Genomic DNA, 24,106 nt, shown 5'->3' with positions numbered 1-24,106 from the left:
GGTGGATTATCAGGAGTTTGAACCTTCTTTAACCTTCTTGTAATGCATCTGACTGAACAATAAACATCACAAAATTACAGCCAAATTGAGTGCATGGTGAGTGCCTTAGGCGTTTATATTTGAGTTTAGCTAATGAATTTATATAGTAGATTTTCCTTAACAGTCCTTTTTGTCAGGGTTGCAAATATCCAACTCTGCATGTTTTACTTTAGCTTTTTTTATTTACACAATTTTGTGCAATTTTTTTTTTTTTTTTTTTTTTAATTTTTTGTTATGGTTTTACTTTAATTTAAACCAAAGATTACACATTTTTAAATTTAGGGTAAGAAAAAAAATGGTTCTGCCATACAGCAGCATGATTTGTTAGCTCTTTTCAGATCTCATGTTACCTGTTTTGCAGATTGCATGATAAGAGCTGATGTTGACGAGAGGGAGGACAGTGTTTGCTTCCAGGTGAGGTTTTCTCTTGTGTACTTGAGCCAGTAATGCACCATGAAAAAAACATGAACATATCCACAGTACACAAAGGGATACAGTGAACATGTATTGAAAGATCTGACCTGTAGTTTGCCCTTATTTGACCTAGTTGTCATTACCATCTCACAGGCAGGGACACGTCTTGTCTTCTGCATGAGATAGAAGGCAAGTAGTCCACTTCAAAAATCCATTTAACAGCATTGTCATGTGGGACCTTCCTTTGGGTCATGAGGTGGGCACCCTTTTTCTCAAATGTTTAGCAATCTGAGACCACCTTTGGCTCATCAACAACCCTGGCATCTTGGATCAGATCCTCAAGGCCCACTCCATCCACCATGCCTTATCTCCCTTTTGCAGAGTAAGATGTGTTAGTATTTGCCGGTTTCAGCCACAAGAAGCGGAATCTGGTGTCTGGCTATTGTTGGTCATGAGAATTTTAGAGTTTTGATCCACAGAAAGGGAATGGTGTTCCAGTTTGACTGTTTTGGAAATTTTCTGCAGCCTACTTCCACTGGGAATTACATGCATGCCCACTACTTCCATTGTTGGCATTTAAGGATGAGTGGAGTATGCTCCAGGAGCGGCACTAGTCTGGTTGCTCTAAAACAATGCTTGGGCTTATGTTGAGAGCTGAGAGCTGTTTACTGATATCACAAATGTGTAGAAGCAGAACCACTTTGTTTATATGTTTTGTTTTGTTTTTCTTTTCTTTTTTTTTTGTCCCCCAGGCCCACAGCCGCATGAGGCAGAATTTGATCATGCCTCCACCTGAACTTTTCGTCAGTAAAAGTTTAAGTGGCAGGTCTGATGTAATTATTGCTTTATTTATTTTAGGAAAAAAAATTTTAACTATAAATGGATGGTTATAGGTTTATGCACGCAGTTATGACCCTTACACAGAGCAAACTACAGGCAGGTAAGTTGAAGATGATGCAGTATACACGATAAAAAGGATGTCAATGTAAATGGCATTGTCTGTATGGTTATAGCTGCCCTGTGTGGATGGGTAGTTGATATTTGATCCACATTTGCATTGTCTGTCTTATTATCTGCAGACTTTGCAGCATCAAGGATCCTTTTCAGGACACAACATGATGAACATGTGGTAAATGTGATATTGTTTAGACAACCTGGGGAATAAACTGTGTGTGCAACATATGTGCAGATTGGGAATAACCCCTCTGTTCTATATAAATGCAAATATGGGACTCATTCTCACGCAAGCCTCTCTGCAGAGTTCTCGTGTCCATTTGTTCTGCCCTAATTTGCATCTAGGTCATCTGTAGTGGACTAGAGATGCAGAAGAATGAAATTCTTTTTCTCATTCTTTTTTAACAGAGTAATCCTGGTATTTGTTTGATTAATGCTGTGTTCCTTGTTGGGAAGATTTATAATAACAGAAAATGCTTAGATTTTCTTTAACAGACCTTTACTGTATGTCAAATGTTAATGCATATTATGTCTATTATATAGTGAGATTCCATTTATTTGACCTTTATGTCAGTAATTTTACTGACATACACAACATCTTACATTTCTTAGACTCTTTTTCTTACAGTTTTAGACACTGAGACAAGAATTTATGTGTTTGTCCATTGGTTCATTACTCTTGTTGGGTTTAATATCTTGTAAATCTCCATAAAACATTTTCACAGTTATTCAATATATGTGGCTTACTTGTTCATAATTTGTCATACGTTGTGTTTTCGTATAAATATATTTGCATGTGTCAAATGAATAGGCCAACACACAAAAAAAACACTGGTATGCAAATTAGTATGACCATCCAATTAGACAACTGTGTCAAAATTATCTTTTTTGGCAGTAGTAAGACTTCACTCTTTCAACAGCTCTGTTTACCTCAGTCAAGGAAAGTATTTAAAAAGGGCTCTGAAAGGAACATGAAGCACAATTCAAAGTCTGTAGCTAGATAAGAAGTTTGTATCTAAATACCTTTGAAGGTCACTGTCAACATAAATGATGATGCCTCAGGGTCAGCAGTTTCTGCAAAAAACACTTCAAATACTGACTACAGTTAATGGGGACAGTCACACTCAGTCTGTCTCTATCATGACACCCAGTGGTAAATTTTGGACTTGAAAAACTAAGGTTTGTGAAAGCTGTAAAAGTTTGCTCAGCCTTTTTCAATCTATATTCACTTATTTCACTCTATATATTTGCAAAAGCATTCCCTGACTTTGACTTTCATCAAGCACAACTCAAAGGCTGTGAAACCATTTAATTTAGATTAATCCTTTACATTTGTTATTTTAGCAGATGCTTTCATCCAAAATTGCTTGTGGGCAGGCAGGCTGTGGAAGGTACAGTTTCACACCTCGTACCCGTTACTGTCTATGCCGATTTCAACAGAAATCAAAAATTAGAAATTGTTACCAAATCACACTAAAAATCCTTTATTTTTACTGAATCTGGTGACTAGTTAGTGTGGGTAGTTTAATTTACAATAATATTATACATAAAAAAATAGTCTGTTTTGTACGTTCACTTTAAAACATTGACCGATTAGTGTAGTGGCCCAGTTTTCCCCAGTGAAGAGCAATAATCAATGGGTTTATGTGGAGAAAACATAATCTACTGGGACTAACTGCACTTCACAGGGACTGGTTTTAATTAACATTTTTAGAAAGATTAGTTGACTATTTACACTCTACACATTTACATATACTGTAACCACAGTCTTTAAAGCTAATCAACAGAATCACAGTTGAGCGAGTGGCTGTGTTTGTCTGTGACAGAAGAAAGGAGGAGGGGGAAAAAAATCATCTACAAAGTAAGTTTTTAAATTATTAAAAGAACTTGTAATAGTGGTAAAAAAAAAAATACTTTACCTAATTAAGCTTCCATATCTTTACAGCTTTATTTAATATACAGTTAAGCCCAAGCACGTACCATTTGCCATCTATTGTTCTTCTATATGCTGCTTTTACCACAAATTAACAGATATTTTAACCTAATCATACAGTGTGTGTGATGTGTGCATTTGTGTATTTTTTAGGTGAGGCAGCTATGGCAGCTGATCTAGATGTGGTGAACTTGTTAATTATTGCTGGAGGAACCCTAGCTATTCCCATTCTGGCCTTTGTTGCTTCCTTCCTCCTCTGGCCCTCAGCTCTCATTAAAGTGTATTACTGGTGAGGCTGATAATTGTGTTGTCATGTTGTCCATTTTACTGTACATGTTTAATATTAATGAGTACCAGAGAAGGCCAAGAAATATTAAATGTTTTATAAATTCTATGATCAGTTTTCAAGAAGTGCTATAAAACAAGCTTTTTTAGACTTTTACTAAAATTGCTTTGTTCACATTGAGTCAAAAAACTCAAGACTCTGTTTTGTGTGCTATATCATTATTTTATAATCATATTTGTGCTTTATTTTACCCACATTTGGCTGCACAGTTTCAAGCCTGTAATAAAACAGTACTATAATGCTGAGGTGAATTCTAGATTTAAAGGGTTGTTGGTCACTTAAATTTTCCTTCCTGTTTATACTTTTTACATAAATGATTGGGGACACAATCCATAATCCACTCTCTAAAGTATGGCTAAAAAATACTGAGGGCCTTCAGTAGGAAATACTATGTAAATAATGGGTTTCATAATTAATAACTAACCCTGTGGGTATTACTTTTCCTCTGTCTTGGCCCAGAAATCAAACACTGCTTAAAAAAACTTTCATAGATGGAACAACTACCTGACAAAGTTGTGTCTAAGAACATGATTTTGCAGAGCTTTTTAAAACTGTTAAAAAATAGTAGTGAAAAGGACCTTATAATGCCACACTGAGGTTAGGTTTATGACTTGGTTAGGTTTAGGGAAAGATCATGTATTGGGTTAAAAATTTGTTTTTTGAAGGTTAGTTTGTAACAAAGTTGACATCGCATGCTCATTATAAATTGTATCCATGGCCTTAATGTATCACTTGACTCAAATTCAAATTCCAATGCGCTTGTGTCAAACTCAGTCATATCTGCTCCTCTACAGGTACTGGAGGAGGACTCTAGGCCTACAAGTACGCTATGCAGACTGTGGTGGTTATCGCTTCTGCTACTCCTACAGAGGAAAGCCTGGGATGAGACCTTCCATTTTAATGCTGCATGGATTCTCTGCTCACAAGGACACATGGCTCACTGTTGTCAAGGTCAGTGTAACTTAAAACAGTATAGCTTAAAAACCAACATTTTTATTAAGCAAATTTAACATATGCATTAATAGTTTTAGTTAATATTTCTTAACATGCAGTATGTGGAACCACAGAAAAGCCAAATAAGTTTTGAATAAAATGCAAAGTAATAGGCTACCTACCTGCTCTACTGGAGGGATAAAACGCCATTCTTCTAAATGATCAATGCGTCATTTAGTGTTTTGATAATGGTGGTGGAATGCACTGTCCTCCATATTTGCCCACTCACTCATAGGTGTTTAATTTAATCACAATAGCAATAATCCATTTTATGAAAGGTGGTTGTAGGTGACCCAAAGTCACTGTGCACAAAGAGCAATAAACAGTAATTTAGAATGAAAACACAACACAAACACAGCACAAGTGAATAAAATTAACTACATAAAGGATGAAAGAAAGTCTATAATGTCCTTTATAGTTTAAAATTTAAAAAGATGAGTTTTACCATGTGTTTTAAAGAGGGATAAAGAATCTGTGTGATGAATATTTTCTGGAAGAGAATTCCACTGATGGTGCGCGATGCAGCTAATTGCTATAAACCCAGGGGTAGTCAGATGGGCAAAGGTTGTGGAAAGAAGGCCCACTGTGTAAGAATGGAGAATATGGGAGGGTGTGTAGAACTGTAGGAGCTCTAAAAGGTAAGGTGGAGCAAGTTACGAAGCCCTTTAAAAGTTAAAAAGAAAACATTTTACATTTATTAAGATATTTGTTACATTTATTAAGCCTTCCAACATATTTAAGCGATACATTGTGTCTTCTACTGCTCAAGTATTTACCGAAACATCTACACATTGTGTGTGTGGATATGCCTGGCCACGAGGGAACAACACGGACCAACACCGATGATTATTCCATTCAGGGACAGGTCAGCAGGATCCATCAGGTAAACTAGATAGAACTATGAAATATACTGTATGAATGTGGTCCTAAAACATTATGCTTAAAATCTGTTTTGGTTCGTCCTTTTTCTCAGTTTGTGGAAACCACTGGCTTGCACAGGAAACCTTTCCATTTGGTGGGAACTTCAATGGGGGGAAACGTAGCTGGGGTTTATGCAGCCTTCTATCCTGCAAAAATCTGTAGCATAACTCTTATTTGTCCAGACGGTTAGTCACTGTGCTTGTGTATGTGTTTGTGTGTATTTGAGTTTACGGCATGTTTACACATTTACAACCTATAATGTTTTCACAGATAAAGTTTGAGCATATAATAGCTTAGGAGAAAATGTTTGATTCAAAATTTTAAGAGCTGATTTAATGCCTACAATAATCTTCTGTTTTCATTTGACATTTCATTTGATTACAAATGAAGCTGTCGTGTTATTTTGACTGTAAAGAATGACGGCAGATGCAGTAGCTACAATAGTGAATCCTCCTGTGAAGAATGGAGCTATTAAAATTTTGGACAGGCCACTAGAAGTGAAATATGTTAAGTTCAGTTAATTTGATTAGACCCCTAATGTGCTTCAGTTCTCATTTGGATAGACATGAGGAATTGGTTTATGCCAAAAACTTGTTGATATAAAATAAACATCAAATAAGTTTAGAAATGATCTGGCATGACATGAGCATAATTACACAGACAGATACATATTTATTTCACTTTTGTTTTATAGTTTGTACTTTTGTTCTATTTATTATTACAGAAACAAAACATGAGTGTGGTTCACAAATTTCTTTTAGAAAACCCTGATTTTGTCCTTCAGGCATTAGACATCCTTGTGAGACCAAATTTGACAATCACCTGCAGGACCTGGAACACAGCAATTACTCATTAAATATCCCCCTGATCCCTACTACACCTGAAGAGATGGAGGACATGTTCAGACTTTGTTCCCATGTTCGCTTTAAAATCCCTCAGCAGGTCAGGTCCAAATATAAAATTAACTTTGTGTGCAGTGACAGTTAATGAAGTCACATAAATAACTACAGAAAGATATTCACTAACTTGTGAAAATCTGCTATATTTTTTAATGTTTGGTCTTGTTGTTGTTTAGATTCTACAAGGATTGGTAGATGTTCAGCAGCCTCACAACACATTTTACCAAGAAGGTTAGTTCACATCTGAAAAGAAGATTTCAGACAGTGTAGCCCATGTGGCCTGCCAGTAATTTTGTATCTTGTTTTTTTTTAGTATTTATGGAGATTTTTGGTGAGAAATCAAGATATGCCTTACAGGAGCACTTACATCTGATCACTGCACCTTTGCAAGTGATATGGGGCAAACAAGATCAGGTAACAAAGACGTTCCATTAATACAGTGACTAAGCAAAGCTTAAATAAATACAGATGTGATTACCAGGTGGCTTTTGCTTCAGAACTAATCTTAGGATTCGTGTGGCTACATGCCACATTGTCTCCTGAATGTGCTGGCTCAGGTTTAACTGGCAGCTTCGTCTGAATAGAGAAACTTCTGTCTCCTAACTACAAAGACATGATGATTGCTCCCTAACTCTCCAGGTGGTGGATGTCTCAGGAGCTGCAGTCATTGCAGAGGTGGTGCCTGGGTGCAGAGTGGACCTGCTGGATAACTGTGGCCACTCTGTGGTGATGGAGAGGCCTTGTCGGACAGCCAAACTCATCCTAGAGTTCATTATCATGCAGCAAGATGCCAAGGGTGGCACAAAGAAATATTCCTGAACAAAATACTTTAAATCATTTCCCTTTGCTGCTTCACGTCTTTCTTATATGTTAAATCGTGCATATATAGACAGATGTCCACACTTCAAGACATTTCCATTTAGACAAGAGACATGGTTTATAGTGTAAAAAAATCGCTTAGCTGTTTTAATAAATACATTGCATTTGGTTGTTAATAGAAACTGGATCGCGATAATAAAGGCCACACACACATATATCTGTATGTGACTGTGTTCAGATGTGTGAATGGATGTATTCATGCAGAGGTGTCTCCTCCTTTCTATGGGTGTGCAGTTTGGCTGCAGCCTGGAGTCGAAGAGCACAGCTGCCTGGTGCGAGCAGCGGCAAACATCAATGACCGTCTGACTGCACGGTTAAATAGTAACCACAGGCGGCTGTTATTGGACCAGAAAGAGAAGCAGGCTTTACATCGACCTCGTAAGGATTTGGTAAAACGTGTGCTTGACCTGCAGGTACTGTAACTAGGATCCGGGCGTTAACTCTGTTGTAACAGCTGCTAACGGTAGTGGTTCCGGGAGTGCTAGTTAGATTAGCCCGCTAGCTAGCAAACAGCTAGAAGGCTAAACGATCAACATTTTTCTATATGATACACGCGATGTATTTTCTTGCACTGCAGTTGTGCCCTTAATGCACCTCTGCTAGCTTTACACTTTTAATAACAGAAGTACACGTAATAACGTTATATTCTGTTGTGTGCGATATGACCTCGTTAGCTTATAGCTTGTTTTAAGGCAGACGGTGGGATACGTTAAGGTCGCTAGCTAATTTAACGTTACCTAAACTCAAAGTTGGCTTCATTAGCAGCCATCACTTTATTAGATGGCTTCTAAAGAGCTAATTCTTAACATCTTGTAAATGAACATGTTTATGCTCATCCAGTTTCACTTTGAGAGGAGAAGCTTTCTGCTAATGAATCACCTCTCCTCCCTCCCTAGTCCTAAATAATGACCAAACTCACAAACACAAGGTTTAAAGTTCACCACTGACTTTGAAAACAGCAGTTGGCATGACAGTGTTTAACTGCTTATCTGTTCTGAAGGGTTTGATTATCTCCAATGATATTCATCAGCATGAATGGAGATGTCAGGAGTCAACGGAATGTTCAAATGATCCAAAACCTAATCCATCAACTAATATTAACCAGTTATTATTTATGACAGGGGATTCTGTTGCTAAGCATTTAGTGTTGTCAGCCTCTAAAATGTGTGGATTTTATGTACTTCTTTTTGAAGAAACTGAAAACATTTTATTGTGGCTGTAAATGAGTATTGAGTAAAATGTGAAATATTTAAATTTCTTTTAGCCCAAGGTTTGTCTTCACATGACTTAAAAGATATTCACATTTTTACCAGAAGAAATAAATTACAAAATATTTAAATTTGAGAAGCTAAAATCAGGTTATTTTTTACAATATTGCATTATTCAGAACTGTTGAGCAATAATCACAATAGTTGCCAATTATAGTCTTTGTCAACTGCTTCATTCACTAGTTTACAAATCATCAGGTTGCTACATGATTTGACAAAGCCTACATGACTGTACATCATACCCTACATAACCCTGCTACATCTAATGCTGACATTTTTTTTTGACAGGTAAAACTGAAATAGGCCTAAGCCAAACTAGACCTGTTTCCTGTCTGTTTTGGTTCTGACCAAGCAGGGATTGTTCTACAAATGGATAATGGAGACTGGGGACATAGGGTAAGAGGTTAATATAATCCCACTTGTTATGGCAATTTTCAGATATACCTGATGGAAAATACCAGATTGTATTGATTTTAATATTATGTCCACACTGTTGCTAATGCAGCTTCAAACAGTATTGTTTTAGAAAGGTGTTCAACTTTTTATTAGGAATTTAGTTTGATGTTGCTGCTGGAATAAGTGGACAGATGATATAGAACGAAATATAGAAAGATTGAATACCCCCCCCCCCCCCCCAAAAAAAAAAGTGAAGTATCTGAAATTATCTGGATGCATATATAATCTTTTAATAGAAATGGCCTGATCTTCATTTAAGTTACATTGTGAATTTCTCTTTGGGATGAATAAAGTGTCTTCCTTTATCTAATGATTTAATACATTTTGACTAGTACCACAGAAATGATTGTATTGTATGTTTCTAAGATACAACATTCCTATTGAAGACTGGAAAATATTGACTTGCACCCCTAGACTAAAGGCATGAACACAAACTGAAGTATGAAGAAACATCTGCTCATATGAACCACCACATGTATTACAGCCCATGTTTTTTAGCTTGAGGAATAATACAAAGCGGAAGACTAAATTCTAAACTTTTTGTGCATTACCCATACCAGCTACCTTAATTAAAAAACAAACAAACAAGCAATTCTCACCCTCTACTTCTTTTTTCCTTAGATGACCACCCCTGTTACCTTGAATGTGGGAGGCCACTTGTACACTACAAGTTTATCCACCCTACAGCGCTATCCAGACTCCATGTTGGGCGCCATGTTCAGGGGAGATTTCCCCACAACTCGCGATTCCCAAGGGAATTATTTCATAGATCGGGATGGAACCCTTTTCCGGTACATCCTGAACTTCCTGCGGACATCTGAGCTTACGCTTCCTGTGGACTTCACAGAGACAGACCTCCTGAGGAAGGAAGCAGACTTCTACCAGATTGAACCTTTAATCCAGTGCCTTAACGATCCCAAGCCGCTGTACCCTCATGACATATTCGAGCAGGTAGTAGAGCTCTCTAGCACACGGAAACTGTCAAAATACTCAAACCCAGTTGCTGTTATCATCACACAGCTCACCATTACTACAAAGGTTCACGCCCTGCTGGAAGGAATCTCAAACAACTTCACTAAGTGGAACAAACACATGATGGACACCAGAGACTGTCAGGTATCCTTCACTTTCGGACCCTGTGACTATCATCAAGAGGTGTCCCTAAGGGTTCACCTCATGGACTACATAATGAAACAAGGCTTCACCATCCGGAACACACGTGTGCATCACATGAGTGAGCGTGCAAACGAGAACACAGTGGAGCATCACTGGACTTTCTGTCGACCAGCTCACAAAGTTGAAGACTGAGTTACAGCAGTTGTTGTAGATGGAGATACCATTTGATTTGTCTTCATGTTACAAAATTCATCATGAAAAAAAGAACAAGTCTGACTTCAGTAATGTATTAATGTTTTTTTAATTTTAGCCAATGTAGTACATTGTATAAAGCTCACATTCCGGAATGATAGTAATTGAAATAAAAATTTGAATTCTTTTGTTTTTTGGCTTTCTTCTTTGTGCTGCCACTGCAAATTTAAAATCCCCTGTAGTTATTATTTATGTACTCAAGGACACTGTATTATACCCCAATGATGCTAAACATGTGGGCATAATGATCTTTATAGTAATAATTATTATTTAATGTAGTTAAAATACCTGCACCTATTTACTCCAGAGATTGTAATAAACTGGTTGTGAACAGGTAGACAATCAAGATTTGAGACATACCTATTAAAACCACAGTGTAATATACATTCATGTACATTTATATCACAGTTTGGGAAAAAGTCAAAAAGAAGACATTGTAAAAGCTGTTCTGGTCACAAGTTATGCTCTAAACTAGAGACTGCCCAAATGATTTAGATCCCAAGTGTCACAAGGTTTTCTTTTTAGAAACTTTTTTTTTTTTAATGTCCAGGCTAATTTGTTTCTGGTAAATTTAGAATAGAAAAATTACCTCTTAGCTCTCTTATCGTCTCGTATGGCCTGTATGGTACTATTTCTGAAAAATTTTGGAGTTGTTGCATGTGTCTGATTGTTTGGTGTTTGTAAATGTGTTTCCGCCATCTGCTTTGCAGTATTATATCATACTGTTACACCTTTACAGCTCATATCAACAGTGATGTGTTTTATCACAAGAGCCAAAATAAATCCATTGGTGTATTTATCAGTCATTACATTTTGGTTTGTGGTTAAACTTTTTATTTTAACTTTGGTTATTTTCACTACAGATTTTCTGGTGTTTAAGCTTGTCTGAACACTGAATCAAAGCTCCTCACAACCATAAGTACTTCAGTTCCTGTGTCATAATACAGATTCTTTTTTTTATTATTATGAAAAGGTGTGACATTTTATTTAAAGCCAAAGTGCTACTCAAAACCCACTGTTAAAACACGCCCTCCAAAAAACATTAGAACAGATCTTGATCATACACTACTGCTCTCAGACAAACCAGGGAGGTGTACCCTTACTGGGCTGGTCTAGTTTAATGGAGGAAAAACTGTGAAATCCTTTTTTCTTTTTCTTTTTTTTCACAAATGGAATAAAATTTTTACAAATACAAATCTGTTTTGAACATTTTTTTCTGCTCTACTTTGACAGTTCTGGTGGATTTTTCTTTTATCTTGGTTCGTCTGTTGAAGAAAAAAAGCAGTGGAGTCATTGTTATTTATGTTTTTACAAATTTAAAACCCAGCTTTTAATGGCTAAAAACAGGGCGTCCCTAAAACGGCAGCACCCTAAACCCTTTCACCTTGCATGCTCATTTTCATCTGAAAATTTTAATTGACAGCCAATGTTTTCGATATTTCATGTGTGTGTTGATAGTTCAACCCGCCTCTCGCCCTGTGACATCTGGTATAGGCTTCAAGCCCCCTCGCGACCCTACACACGATAAGCTGTTACAGATAATGAATAGATGTTTGTACGAGTACCCTTTGAGATCACTTTATTTCCATCCAGTGACCTACCGCTTAAATTACTTATTAAATTTCAAAAGAGAATGCCTTTTTAAAAATTAAATCACACTGTCTACAAATTGATTATGACAGGAAAAGAAATGAAAAACAGAAGAAACTTTATTACCTTATTAATGAACCTCAACGTTTCTTGTATGAGGTTGATGTGAACATTTCCAAGTTTGCAAGCAAACGCAGCATTCCGACTCTTCCTGGTACGTAAGTTTTAGGTTTCAGCGTCGACCTGCCCTGTTATCCCATTACATTCTTCACTACTCCGCTCATTTGCTTTATGCCATCCGACAAAACGAGCGCACCCTCTAACGTCCATTACGCCAATGTGCGAAGGACAAGTCCATGCCCGCTTTATCCTTGAAATAACTTACATTATTTAAGACTATCCCCATGGATTTGTAGAGCGTGTATCGAGACACCCGACATGTTTCAGAGAAGTAAGAACTTAAGCTATTTGATGAACCTTGTCCCTGGTAAACGGCTATTTGGGACGTACAGGTTCCTTCCTATCTTCTTTTGCATCGGAGGCGTCATGGAGTGGATCATGATCAACGTGAGGATAGGAAGAGAGACATTCTGTAAGTGTAAAATTAGTGTAACAAAGGAAAGAAAGGTAATCGGTTTTATCTTGGTATCCAGCAAGTGACACATTCCGCGGTTAGCTTGTTAGTTATTGTCAGTTATTGTTTATTTTCTATAACTGTTAAACAAACTAGCCCCAAACCTTCCACACTTCTTGCCTGATCTGCATATAACGTTCAACAGTAATATTCTCATACTTACTGTATGGTACTGAGTAGTTATTTATGCTAACTTCACGTGAAGTTTAAGCAACGAGACATGACACGGTTTCCCCCGACTTTAAAGCGAGCCCACTGATATGATCGGGTTAACCTCCAGGGCCGTTTGTTGTTGCTAAGCCCCTAATGGCCCCTGTTAACTAAATAGCTATTGTAAAATAATGACTAGGGCAACCCAGTAGACGACCTTTTGGTCTTTCCTGCAGACAAAATATATAAGTTGAATTTAATTTTTGCAATGTTTTCTGACATTGAATAAACATGACAGTGCCTCCATTAAGAGAATAATTGTAACACATCTTGGTAAATGACGCCCGGGGCCTTGCACATCTCTAATGGAATACCATTACCTTACCCAAGGTTTTCTATACTTTAATAAATGTATGTATACACATGATGCACCGCTACTATCATCCCATTTCCCTTAGAAACTCTTACCTTTTAAGTAAGACTAAAACTGAAATGGAAAGAATAAACAAGACATTTTATCCCAAGTATAGAGAAAGGAAATTCTAAGCTGATTGGCTTGTATATGCAGCTAAAACGTGGACCCACAAAGTAATGAAGCTCAAAAGACCAAGACTAAACAAAAAGTACCACATTCACCTCTATTACAAAGAACATCAAAGATATAATCCTAAAACATGATCTTAATTACTGTATCAGTAGCAGTTACTAGGGACAATATGAGGTTCAGTGTCTTATTTAAGGACACGTGGCCGGGAGATGGCAGGAATTGAATCTCTAACCTTGTATAGAGAAAGGAAATTCTTAGCGGATTGGCTTGTATATGCAGCTAAAACGTGGACCCACAAAGTAATGAAGCTCAAAAGACCAAGACTAAACAAAAAGTACCACATTCACCTCTAAAACAAAGAACATCAAAGATATACTACTTAAAGTTAAACTACTATACAATCATAGAAAATAGAAATACTTTTGAGTAATCTATACTGAAAGAATGTACTTTACAGTAAAGTAAATTTAGTTTTTAGCATTGCAAATCACAGTGTAGATATTGCATTGATATTTCTGTAGCTGTGCTTGCAAAGAGTAGATAATGCCACAGGATCACTAAAAAGAAAAAAAAACCTAGTGTGTTTTTCCTCTCAGTGAATCCATATTACTGTGCCAGATTTGTTCTAATATGCTTTTTCTGAAGAACTCAAATGACTCAAATCCTCTTTTGTAAAAAAGGGAAAACAACTGCCCTGCACATTTTATCTCCTGCTGTTGTGAGGCCATTTAGGGATACAGAGAGATGTTTTCATCTGCAAAGAACCACAACCTATTCCTAGATGCATTCCTCTGCAGAGGAAGGAGGGAGTTTAGATATTAAATATTTCATTATAATTTTTCCAGACTTGCAAAAACTCTGCAGGATAAGTCATAGGTTTTCTTCACAGAAGGCACATTGTTGTGTCACTGTAGGAAAAGCACAAACATAAATGGAAAAATGTAATATGACAGTATTCCAGCGTCTTTGGTTTCACAGTCCTGGTACAGGCATTTTTCAAATTAGACAGTTGTTGTTGCATGAAAGGCACAGGCCTAACAAATTGTGCTGATGAAGGCTTAATTCTGCCTTCATCAAAGTGTCCCAGTACTCCTGGCCAGTGAACTAGTAGAACTGGGCTCTATTTTAAGGGACACATTGCTTATTATTGTTTTTTCTATACCTGTGCTTTCATTGCTATTGCAAGCCATGTGAGCTGCTGTGGAAAATTGTCTCTGCATATTAGCTCACAGTGAAAGCCTACTGGGACACTTGAATAGAACAGGGCACTGTTAATGTTATTAGTAACATCTGTTCCTTTTCCTACTACGACACGTTAAAGTGCCTGTTGTGGAAAAAGGCCTGTAAGTATAGGTTCACAATTTTTTCAAGTCTAGATTAAATGCTAGGTAATCATATGTACAATAGGCTTTCTTCCTTTATTGCAGTAATAATCCCTTCTTTTCATACAGACCCTTCTTAACGTGGTTTCATTTTGCGTATGTGGGAAGGACAAAATTCACACTATTTGTTCTGTGCAAAAATATATTTAAAAATGTATCTGAAGCCTACATGAGTTCCAATGTCAGTTTTAAACAAAAAAGACTAGCCTTGAAAGATAACTTTTTAATTCACTTTGTCATCTTTTACATAAAGCATATTAAGAATGAATTATTTAACAGCCTCTACATATGAAGAATGGCTGCAAGCAATAATTATTTCAAGCTCATTGACTAGTTTTTACACTGACTTAAAAAGCCCCTATAATAAGGTATATGCAGCAAGCATAAACCAGCCACAGCATGGTCTAAGTTCTCCAATAAGTTTTGCTTTTTTATTTACTGCAGCTTTAACTTTCTGTATTACAGGTGTCTCATTTCAGTCTCTTAATATTCATTTTTCTTGCCAGACGATGTCTACCGAAGAAAACAATCAGAACGGGAGTACCAGCAGAAGATAACAAGTGGACTAACAGTTCCTAATGAGCCTGCCGCCAAGTGAACAATGGTTGAATTTAATATGGACATTGCATTTCATCTAAGGACACGTTGAAATATATGCTCCCTTACTTTTTTCAAACAGGCTTCAGTAAACTTAATAAGATTTTACTTGGTCTTAGTTATGAAAGGCTGAGAACTCACTTCGAACATGCAGATTTTATTGTCTATATGGTCATCAGTTTAAGAAAACAGTTGCAGCATAGCAGACATAAAGTGAATGGTGTGATATAATCATAACCATATTTCACTGTTTATAGTAAGTTTTTGTTGATTTCATAAAAACATTGCAGAGCACCTTCCAAGACAGCAAATTGCAACAAGAGAAACAAATACAAAACAGTCTTTGTATTAAAAAACATCTTGAATGATTTTACACAAATGTGTTTAATGCTGGCAGATAGCACCAATAGGAAAAGAAAGCTCTTTATCCCCTTGTATAAATCTTGCTGTTCTATCATTATATGGCTTCTGTCTATACAAGAAACTGTTGAGAGGTTTGATTTACTGACTATATAAAAACTCTGTGATGAGTTTATTTTGTAAATTATATTTACTGCTTTGCTCTTTTAGTTTACACAGAACATCAGTTTACTTCTGTCAGAATCCTGCTTTGGTAGGTTTAGTTGTGCCATCCGATAGGAAGAGACTGCAGACAGATGAAACTGTTAGGATGCTGCGCCATCCTTAGGGGGTTCCCGTCCAGCCGTACCTGGTCCATGTTGGTCCGAATGTAGTGACTGTTGTTACCTTTGCAGAACGTCTCATCTGTGATTGTTGCTATCTTGTTATTCTGCACGAAACCAATCCAAGCACATGAAAATTACCAACTGTGTATTTACATCCAACTCCATAGGCAGTAGGTTAGTTTTTGTTTTTCTGGTATAGATAAACGTACTTGAAGGTGCACAACATAAAGAGACTCTGGAAGCTGGGGTACTGCTGTCAGTTCATTGTTTCCAAGGTAAAGATATGCCAGTCTTGTGAGTTTCTGCAAGAAAAATATAATAAAAATATTTTGACTCAGGCCAACTATTCTTTCACACATTGGTGTGAGTAAGAAATGTCTGGAACAATTTTGGATTACAAAGTAGCTTACTTTGAAAGCAGTTGCCTTTACACCCTGGGTTTTAAGCTTGTTGAAATTGGCATTGAATGAAATTAGTTTGGTGGGAAGTGTAGGAAGTTTAGTCAGTTTGTTTTCTGCAAGAGTGAGCTCCTCAAGATTGGGGAGTTTTGAAAATGCTCCATCCTCTATCTCAGCAATAAGATTCCCAGTTAGGTCAATTCTTCTTAACGTAGCTACCAAACACAGAAAAAGGGAGAGCTTGGAAGATTAAACCCACATAAGTAGAATAAGATAAAAATGTGCTAATTGTTTATTCACCCATGTCAGCAAAATCTTTATTGCTTATTTTTGTGATTTTGTTGAATCGTGCATAGAGATAGGCAGTTTCCCTTGGCAGGGCTGGGACAGCGGTCATTTCAGGCAACACATCCTCACAATAAACAGATCCACTCAGGCAAACACACAGTAGACATGTCGGCAATTCTGCAAATCAAAATCACATTGTTTTAATTTATACGGAAAGTTTTTCTTTTGAATAAATTGACTAATTAGTCCATGCAGCCTTACAAACACTTTAGACGAGGAAAATCATCAGCCTCATCATTACATAGTACAGGCTTTAGCTACATTTACAAAAATGTGGAAGAATGCTTTAGCAGCATAATCCGCCTAAAAACTTGCTGGAAAATGTTTGACCTTACCATTGACTTTTGGAGCTACTGCTTGGTCTGTAACTGAGTCTTGAGGTAAACCATAGTCAAGTAAGTTTACAAAGTCTTTCTGTGAAAAGAAGAAGAAACTTTAATAATACCAGTGCTTTTCCTCCCAACTCATTTTGCATTGCATCCACTTGCTTGTTAATACAACATATAAGCACCAAAATATATATTTTACCTTTGGTTTTGTTGCTTCCATGTATTCAGATTTTGCTGCAGAAACCAGTATCCATGGGACTACAACAGATGGAAATATTAAAGTCCTTAATTGCATCATATTTCCTTGGTTGCTGGTGGGAGAAACGGCTGCTGTCTGCTAGGCTGCAATCTGAGATGCATGCGAGCAGAATATTTTCCATCCAGTCTTATTAAGCTGGTAGTTAACTGCTGAGTAGGAACGTAAAACTTTTAACTCAATGTGCGCAGCTTGTGTGCCTCACCCAGCAGTCATGAAGGCTCTTTGAGACCATTATAGTGTATTTTTGTACAGTAAGCAGACACAATAACATCTGTTTTTGCTAACAGGGACATATTGAGCACAATGTGATGATTGAAATATTTGTTGGGAGCAAATCAACACATGAACAAAATAAATGCTGCTGTTAAGCTATAATTTCAGCGACAGTGTTGATATTGGAAAACAGAGCGAAGCCAAGTTTCAGTTATTTATGGGAAAATTAGAGTCATTTTTTAAAATTGATTTGCCAAAGGAAACAATGAACTGGGCATTTGAAATGTCCTTCCTTCAACTTAATACTTACGTTTAAATACCATCTTAAAACAGCACTTAATGTACTCCCTCTTTCTTCAGGAGAGGGCTGCTCAAATTGTGACATCTCCAGTTTTCATTTTTTTCCTAGTCTTATAATACTATAAACTATGTTATATATTATTGGTATTTGAAATGTTGTTCAAATAGAACAAGCAGGGAAGATGTCACTTTGGGCTCTTTAAACTTTTGTAAATTTATAAACCTAATTATCTGTTCATGTAAAAAATAACAAATTATGATCGTTTGTTACATGCCTACTGTTATACACACAAAGACAGTTATCAAATGTAGATAATATGGATTGAAATGTCTTAAAATTTAAAGATGATTTCTAACATATTACTTGTGCTGCAGACTAGTAGATTATAGAAAGAAATCTTTAAATGGAATATAAGGGTAAGGCCCCTCCTTAGGTGTCAATGAGCAAAATGTGCTACTTTACCACTGAGCTTGACCTTTGACCTTGGTGTCTTACTGTACTGATAAATTCTAGCTATTTAAATGATTTGATCAACACGAGTCTCTCAATTTTCGACCCATAATAGTTTATATAGTCATGTGTTTAAAGAGTGCAGACAGTTCTAATGTTAAATGGAAATGTTCAAAATTATCAACTGAAGTTCCCAGTCTTATAACAAAATTATATGCCAATTTGTCAGAGAAACTAAGAGGAAGCTGTCACTAACAACATTAGTGTCAGGCAAGACTCACCAGCTATGTTGATATGCAGACTTTGATTTATTACATTTGATTAATCAAAAAAAAAAACTCAAGTAACCAAATCAACAGGCCTATTGCGATATTGGTGGTTTATTATTTTTAAATTCTTACAGATCCGTTAAACCATAATAACTGTGTGTCATTTCATTAACAGCATTATCAGTTTGGTTATATTAATAATGTTTTATAGTAATTATCTTACTTAGTGTATGAGCAGTGGCTGCATTACGTAAGGCAGATGTGTGGTGAGAAAAGAGGAAACAGAAGTACCAGAGTAGCGGAAGTGGTACTGCCCTGAACGATACGCTCAGCAAGACGGAGGACGGAGGTTGAATCGTCCAGAGAAAAAAAAGCAGGATTAAAAGTCCCCAATATTGTAAGTTTAATATTCTTGTGCGTGTGAACAGTATTTTATAATGTTACAATGGTTAGTTTACCGTGGCTGGCGGAATCCTATTGGGGAGCCATCATGGTAACTGAGCAGGCTAGCTGGGTTTGTGAAAGGCTAGTCGGTTAGCTTTCAGACTAGCAGCTAATGCAGCTAATACAGCTAATGCTAGCTAGTGAACTAACGGATTCCATGACACTTTGTTCTGACAGGCTCGGCAGCCTGGATGGGCCGCAGCACTGCTGTTAAAAATGAATTTTAGGCCATAGTTAAACATTACACCTCCAGCTTTAATTTTCTTTTGATTGTGAAAAGGACAAATGATGGTTGCTAGCACCTAAACCGTTTTTAAACGAAACTCATCTGTTACCTTTAGTGGCCTAGCGTGAACGTTAGCTAATGAACGTTACCGTTAAATAGCGGTAACGCTACATTAGACGACGTTTGCTAGCTACCTATTAGCCAATTTACTTGCTCTGCGATATCATGAATACGACAGATTAGCAGCAGTAATATTATCTAATCCGGTAAGGTTGACAACATAAACGGAAACGAAGCAGATAATAAATCAGATCGTTCAGCTTTATCAACCTAATGCTAACACTAGTTAGCAAAATGTATCATCCTGCTAGCGTTGCTAGCAACATTAGGGGAGGGCATTAAAACTTGACCCGGGAGGGTTTCGGCTGATGTAGAGAGTGTGTGTTAAAGCAACGTTAAACTAGCCCTAAATGTGTGGTGTATCCCAAATTTTACATTACAGCAGTTGCAAAGATTTTGAAGAACTGGAACCATTCATATTTAGACGAATATGGGCTGTTAACGATTAGGACGCGGCAGGATTGGAGAACTCTTATTAACCCGCTAGCAGCTAACCTTAGCATAATGTGTATGGTTGACCCACTTGCCATGGGGCCCAGTTCGCGATGCTTATACTGGAATCAAGTGGTTTCCTTGCTGAAAGACCTGGTGATCAAAAGGAAATGTAAGCATTTCACAGTTCATATAGCATAGTTAAAGCACATAAATGTCAGGTGAAAGGGCAATGGGAGGAAAACTGTAAAACTTTCTTTTAATAAACTGCATATAACCACTATTAATACTCTATTGTCTTTTCCTAAGTCTAGAAAATGGATAAGAACGACCTGGTACAGAAGGCCAAGCTTGCTGAGCAGGCTGAGCGCTATGATGACATGGCCGCAGCCATGAAGTCAGTGACGGAGCAAGGTGCGGAGCTGTCGAACGAGGAGCGCAACCTTCTTTCTGTGGCCTACAAGAATGTGGTAGGAGCACGCCGTTCATCCTGGCGTGTCATTTCCAGCATTGAGCAGAAGACAGAGGGAAATGACAAAAAACAGCAGATGGCACGTGAATACCGAGAGAAAATTGAATCTGAGCTCCAGGAAATCTGCCATGATGTGCTTGTAAGAACTACTAATTTCTTTGACCCTGAAGTTATTCCTTACTGACACTTGCATTGATAGTGCTTACGTGTTATGCCTGATTTTCACAAAACTGAAAACAATTCACTTATGTTTCAGGGGCTACTGGACAACTATCTCATTGCCAATGCATCTGCTGCCGAAAGCAAGGTGTTCTATCTGAAAATGAAAGGCGACTATTATAGATACCTCTCAGAGGTTGCGTCTGGTGATACTAAGAAGGGTAAGTCAGGATATGATTAGCATAATGTATTTGTATTGTAACATTGTGTTTAAAGCTTAACAGAACTAATTTTTTTATAACGGCAGCTTATTTTACAACTTGTGAAATTATGTGTAATGTGAAATTGTTTGAGCAATGACTTTTAATTTCCAACTTAACACATGAAGAGGTAGGCTAAAACTTCCTTCAAGACTAAAAAAAGAGTGAATAGTAGACTATCAATATAATTTTTCATATCTTTTTTTTTTTTAAATAATCCTTTAAAATGTATTCAAAATGGTGAAACAAAATTATATACAGTTTGTGTTTTTTTTTTTTTTTTTTTTTTCTGCCTCAAGATACAGTGGAGAATTCCCAGCAGGCGTACCAGCAAGCTTTTGACATAAGCAAAGGGGAGATGCAGCCAACACACCCTATCAGGCTTGGCCTGGCTCTCAATTTCTCAGTCTTCTACTATGAAATACTTAACAACCCGGACAAGGCTTGCAGCTTGGCTAAGACGGTATGAATTGAAACCTTTAAAAATGTAATGCTTTCTAATTTTTTCCATTACTGACTAATTCAAAGAAATGCTGAAAAGTTTTGTTTGGTCAGTGCCAGCTAGCGTTTAGAGAATACCACTCCACTATAGAGTTTAAATTGCAGGTTTAATTTTTTATATTTCAGGCATTTGATGAAGCAATTGCCGAACTTGACACTTTGAACGAGGATTCTTACAAAGACAGCACCCTGATCATGCAACTACTAAGGGACAACCTGACTGTGAGTTTAAAGCCTCTGGTTGACCTAATGATTGACCTTGGTTGGTGGGTGGGTGTGTATTGATATTAATTCATAGCAAATAATGTTTTGTAATTTTTTTTCTGTTCCTAGCTGTGGACATCAGAAAACCAAGCAGATGAGGCTGAGACCGGAGATGGGGAAAACTAATGGAATTGCACTGTTAATCCACCTACACTCTTATCTTAAACACAGACAGCTTATATACATCCCCCTCCACTCCATCAGCCCCTCCCACTTCTGTATGACAAACAGCCTGAATTGCTCCTGACCAACTAGTTTACCCCTCTCAGTTCATTGTGAGGTGACAGGGTAATTTTCAGTTGTTAGCAGGTTCAGTCACTTTGTGGAAACATTGTATTAATTAGAGAGTCCATGTTGTTATTGTCAGCTTTGTGTGTCTGTATGTAGTGAGTGACAGAGTGAATGGATGTGAAAGAGTGAATGTATGTGAAAGACTGCAACGGGTGGGGGGGTGTTGTGAAATCTAATCGTCCTTCCAAATTCCTATGTCCCAGCTAGTTTGTTGTGCATTTTCCCTTTTTTGTTACTTTTCTTATTTTTGATTCCTCATATTTACAGGTTTTATTGTATGGTAATTAAACTGGCAGTTGATTTCCACCAAACACTGTGATGGTAGGTGTTCCATTAGCTTCACAACCCTAAACAGTTTTGAACAGTGTTTGAATTACCAGATACGTACAATCCTGTATTCAACTAACTGCAATTCTGCTGTGGGCTCATACAGAAAGGAGGCAGGCTGTATTGTGACACTGACATCTTGGTGTAATGCTCCTTGATCATGTTCACAAATTCACAAAAGTTCTAAGGAACCCCTTAAATTGTCATATTAGATATGTTGAGACATAAGACATTCCACATTAGTAGGCTTTTGAAAAGGCAGTGCTCCTTTTTGTTTTTTGGTTTGTTTTTTTTGAAATAAGTATGGATTGTCATTGTAGTTTTACTCACTGTTCAGGTGCTGCTTGATCTCAGTACAATGAAAATTGTATGTGCGTAAATGTGGCTCCATGTATTTTGCAAGTTTGACTATCATCTTTATGTAAAACTTAAAGTAACCTTTTATTGATGTTAATTGAAAATGTCTTACCACACTGTATCAATCCTGCTTGCAAAATATTCCTCTTAAAGCGGTTGTTTTCTCCAAACACATTTTTGTGCCTGGCTTTCTCTTGCAGCTTCTTTTCATTTGGGTTGCAGCATCTGCTTATTTTAGAAATCTCGAACGAGTTAGATCAGAAAAATTTAAAATTAGTAAATGTTGACCTTGGGTTTTACCCATATGCATCAGATAGCTGTTGTGAATGATCGGATCAGAAATCAGATCTAATGTGAAGATGCAATTTGGAGAAGCCCATCACTTTGGAAAGAAGCTCAGTGTCACAATACCATGTATCACCACTACATTCCACATATTGTAGTTGAAGGCACCATTCCACATTTTAGCTGACAGTCTGTTTACTCTGACAATGCTCCAATGAATTGAGATCTTATGTTGAAAAAAATGTCAGTTTATTGTAATGCTTGATGAAAATGCAGTTAGTGAATGTGGAACGAAGCCTGTCTGTATATCAGGTATCTACTTGCTTTGTTTTTACTGACAAGTCTTATGGCTAAAATTTGCTTCTGTAACAGTCTATTACCCAGTGCACACACGTGGTTGTTAAAATTTAGATTAGCTCTAAAAATCAATGACAAAATGGAGATAAACAATGGTTGGTGTAATTCTAGCTTTGTGTTTATGTATCTTAAAACCATTCTAGTTTCACTATACATGTAAGAAATAGGAAAGTGTCAAAGACCATTCAGTGAAATAAAGTTTCGTTTAAGATAACAGGCAAATTACGTCTTCATTTTTGTTCACAAGTAATATTTTTTTTTAAGTTGGTGTATTACAAAAAATCAACTATAAAATTTCTGACAATAGCTAAAGGGTGAAATAACGTTGTGAACTTTTGTATTGCGAAAACTAGCTGTCATCGCGTAGTATCACATAAAATAACATCCTGAGTGGAGACGCAATTCGCGGAGGAGCGCTGCAGGTGTTCCGCGGTCATAATTAAACGAAAACCATCCCGGCTATCCCGAAAGTGTGTCTACCTACTGCCCTGACCGTCTGACCTCACAAGGCAGAAGCTTTGGCTATTTAAAGCTGTAAGTAATGGGAACTTTGTCGACTTTGATCGGCGTGAGTAGCTGAAATTTAGCAGCTTCTTATGAAGCAAATATGAACCGATTTTGTGAATTTTGGTGAATTTCATAAATTGGTAGATTTTGAAAGTTAGCTTGGAGTTAGCTTGTTTTAAGGTGTTTTTTTTTTTGCCAAGAAGCTATTTTAAGCAATCCTGACTGTTACTGTAGTTTATTGCACCAACTAAAACTACGTTGTAACGTAAATTGGTAGCCGATGAAAACCTTGAATGATAATATAATTTATATTATACACGTTTTCTTCACAGCGTTTGGCCAGAATGGTGGGAAAGTAGTGACAGTAACACTTAAGTCTGGATGTAGAAAACTCTTAGACTTTCACAAATCTTAATGTGGGGTCAAACTGCAAAGGTGTTGTAACTTTGTGTAACACAATTTAACAAAAAGGTGTTTAAAA

General features: G+C 37.0%; 5 protein-coding genes across 6 annotated transcripts; 4 read left to right on the top strand and 1 right to left on the bottom strand.

Annotated features, from left to right (window-relative positions):
• The first annotated feature begins 16 nt into the window (after positions 1 to 16).
• Positions 17 to 7,441, top strand: abhd6b (abhydrolase domain containing 6, acylglycerol lipase b). Its single transcript, XM_067527727.1, has 8 exons — positions 17 to 3,629; positions 4,481 to 4,637; positions 5,449 to 5,562; positions 5,653 to 5,785; positions 6,385 to 6,542; positions 6,676 to 6,730; positions 6,813 to 6,913; positions 7,139 to 7,441. The coding sequence occupies exons 1-8, from the start codon at positions 3,469 to 3,471 to the stop codon at positions 7,316 to 7,318; spliced, it is 1,059 nt and encodes a 352-aa protein (XP_067383828.1). The 5' UTR covers positions 17 to 3,468; the 3' UTR covers positions 7,319 to 7,441.
• Positions 7,442 to 7,634: 193 nt separating this feature from the next.
• kctd6b (potassium channel tetramerization domain containing 6b) lies at positions 7,635 to 11,279 on the top strand. The gene is made up of 3 exons (XM_067527731.1): positions 7,635 to 7,791; positions 8,935 to 9,042; positions 9,724 to 11,279. Exons 2-3 carry the CDS (start codon positions 9,016 to 9,018, stop codon positions 10,408 to 10,410), a joined length of 714 nt encoding a protein of 237 aa, XP_067383832.1. The 5' UTR covers positions 7,635 to 7,791; positions 8,935 to 9,015; the 3' UTR covers positions 10,411 to 11,279.
• A 1,044-nt stretch (positions 11,280 to 12,323) lies between these two features.
• LOC137139880 (small integral membrane protein 4) lies at positions 12,324 to 16,394 on the top strand. Its single transcript, XM_067527732.1, has 2 exons — positions 12,324 to 12,652; positions 15,280 to 16,394. Exons 1-2 carry the CDS (start codon positions 12,499 to 12,501, stop codon positions 15,369 to 15,371), a joined length of 246 nt encoding a protein of 81 aa, XP_067383833.1. The 5' UTR covers positions 12,324 to 12,498; the 3' UTR covers positions 15,372 to 16,394.
• On the bottom strand, positions 15,913 to 17,469 carry ognb (osteoglycin, paralog b). The gene is made up of 6 exons (XM_067527728.1): positions 17,331 to 17,469; positions 17,138 to 17,216; positions 16,755 to 16,919; positions 16,467 to 16,669; positions 16,266 to 16,358; positions 15,913 to 16,160 (listed from the first exon to the last, which is right to left on the bottom strand). Exons 1-6 carry the CDS (start codon positions 17,427 to 17,429, stop codon positions 15,990 to 15,992), a joined length of 810 nt encoding a protein of 269 aa, XP_067383829.1. The 5' UTR covers positions 17,430 to 17,469; the 3' UTR covers positions 15,913 to 15,989.
• A 1,400-nt stretch (positions 17,470 to 18,869) lies between these two features.
• LOC137139878 (14-3-3 protein beta/alpha-1) lies at positions 18,870 to 23,332 on the top strand. Of its 2 annotated transcripts, none has more exons than XM_067527730.1 (6): positions 18,870 to 19,020; positions 20,160 to 20,456; positions 20,574 to 20,697; positions 21,036 to 21,199; positions 21,364 to 21,459; positions 21,571 to 23,332. In XM_067527730.1, the coding sequence occupies exons 2-6, from the start codon at positions 20,163 to 20,165 to the stop codon at positions 21,625 to 21,627; spliced, it is 735 nt and encodes a 244-aa protein (XP_067383831.1). In that variant the 5' UTR covers positions 18,870 to 19,020; positions 20,160 to 20,162; the 3' UTR covers positions 21,628 to 23,332. The 2 variants fall into 2 exon arrangements, with proteins under 2 accessions (XP_067383831.1, XP_067383830.1); XM_067527729.1 differs by having other exon boundaries at positions 18,871 to 19,020; positions 20,155 to 20,456.
• The last annotated feature ends 774 nt before the right edge of the window (positions 23,333 to 24,106 follow it).

This window comes from Channa argus, chromosome 13 (assembly GCF_033026475.1).
Source record: "Channa argus isolate prfri chromosome 13, Channa argus male v1.0, whole genome shotgun sequence".
NCBI classification, from domain to species: Eukaryota; Metazoa; Chordata; class Actinopteri; order Anabantiformes; family Channidae; genus Channa; species Channa argus.
The sequence above is the reverse complement of the archived record's forward strand: the minus strand, read 5'-3'. Positions and strand labels throughout refer to the sequence as shown.

Excerpts from the sequence above, each read along its gene's own strand:
- abhd6b (XM_067527727.1), top strand. The coding sequence starts at position 3,469 with ATGTGTGCATTTGTGTATTTTTTAGGTGAGGCAGCTATGGCAGCTGAT. Across the intron at positions 3,630-4,480 it reads CTCATTAAAGTGTATTACTG|GTACTGGAGGAGGACTCTAG; the intron begins GTGAGGCTGATA and ends GCTCCTCTACAG. Across the intron at positions 4,638-5,448 it reads CATGGCTCACTGTTGTCAAG|TATTTACCGAAACATCTACA; the intron begins GTCAGTGTAACT and ends CTACTGCTCAAG.
- kctd6b (XM_067527731.1), top strand. The coding sequence starts at position 9,016 with ATGGATAATGGAGACTGGGGACATAGG. Across the intron at positions 9,043-9,723 it reads ATGGAGACTGGGGACATAGG|ATGACCACCCCTGTTACCTT; the intron begins GTAAGAGGTTAA and ends TTTTTTCCTTAG.
- LOC137139880 (XM_067527732.1), top strand. The coding sequence starts at position 12,499 with ATGTTTCAGAGAAGTAAGAACTTAAGCTATTTGATGAACCTTGTCCCT. Across the intron at positions 12,653-15,279 it reads GATAGGAAGAGAGACATTCT|ACGATGTCTACCGAAGAAAA; the intron begins GTAAGTGTAAAA and ends TTTTCTTGCCAG.
- ognb (XM_067527728.1), bottom strand. The coding sequence starts at position 17,429 with ATGATGCAATTAAGGACTTTAATATTTCCATCTGTTGTAGTCCCATGG. Across the intron at positions 16,670-16,754 it reads TAAAGATTTTGCTGACATGG|CTACGTTAAGAAGAATTGAC; the intron begins GTGAATAAACAA and ends TGTGTTTGGTAG. Across the intron at positions 16,359-16,466 it reads TAAAGGCAACTGCTTTCAAA|AAACTCACAAGACTGGCATA; the intron begins GTAAGCTACTTT and ends TTTTTCTTGCAG.
- LOC137139878 (XM_067527730.1), top strand. The coding sequence starts at position 20,163 with ATGGATAAGAACGACCTGGTACAGAAGGCCAAGCTTGCTGAGCAGGCT. Across the intron at positions 20,457-20,573 it reads AAATCTGCCATGATGTGCTT|GGGCTACTGGACAACTATCT; the intron begins GTAAGAACTACT and ends CTTATGTTTCAG. Across the intron at positions 21,460-21,570 it reads TACTAAGGGACAACCTGACT|CTGTGGACATCAGAAAACCA; the intron begins GTGAGTTTAAAG and ends TTCTGTTCCTAG.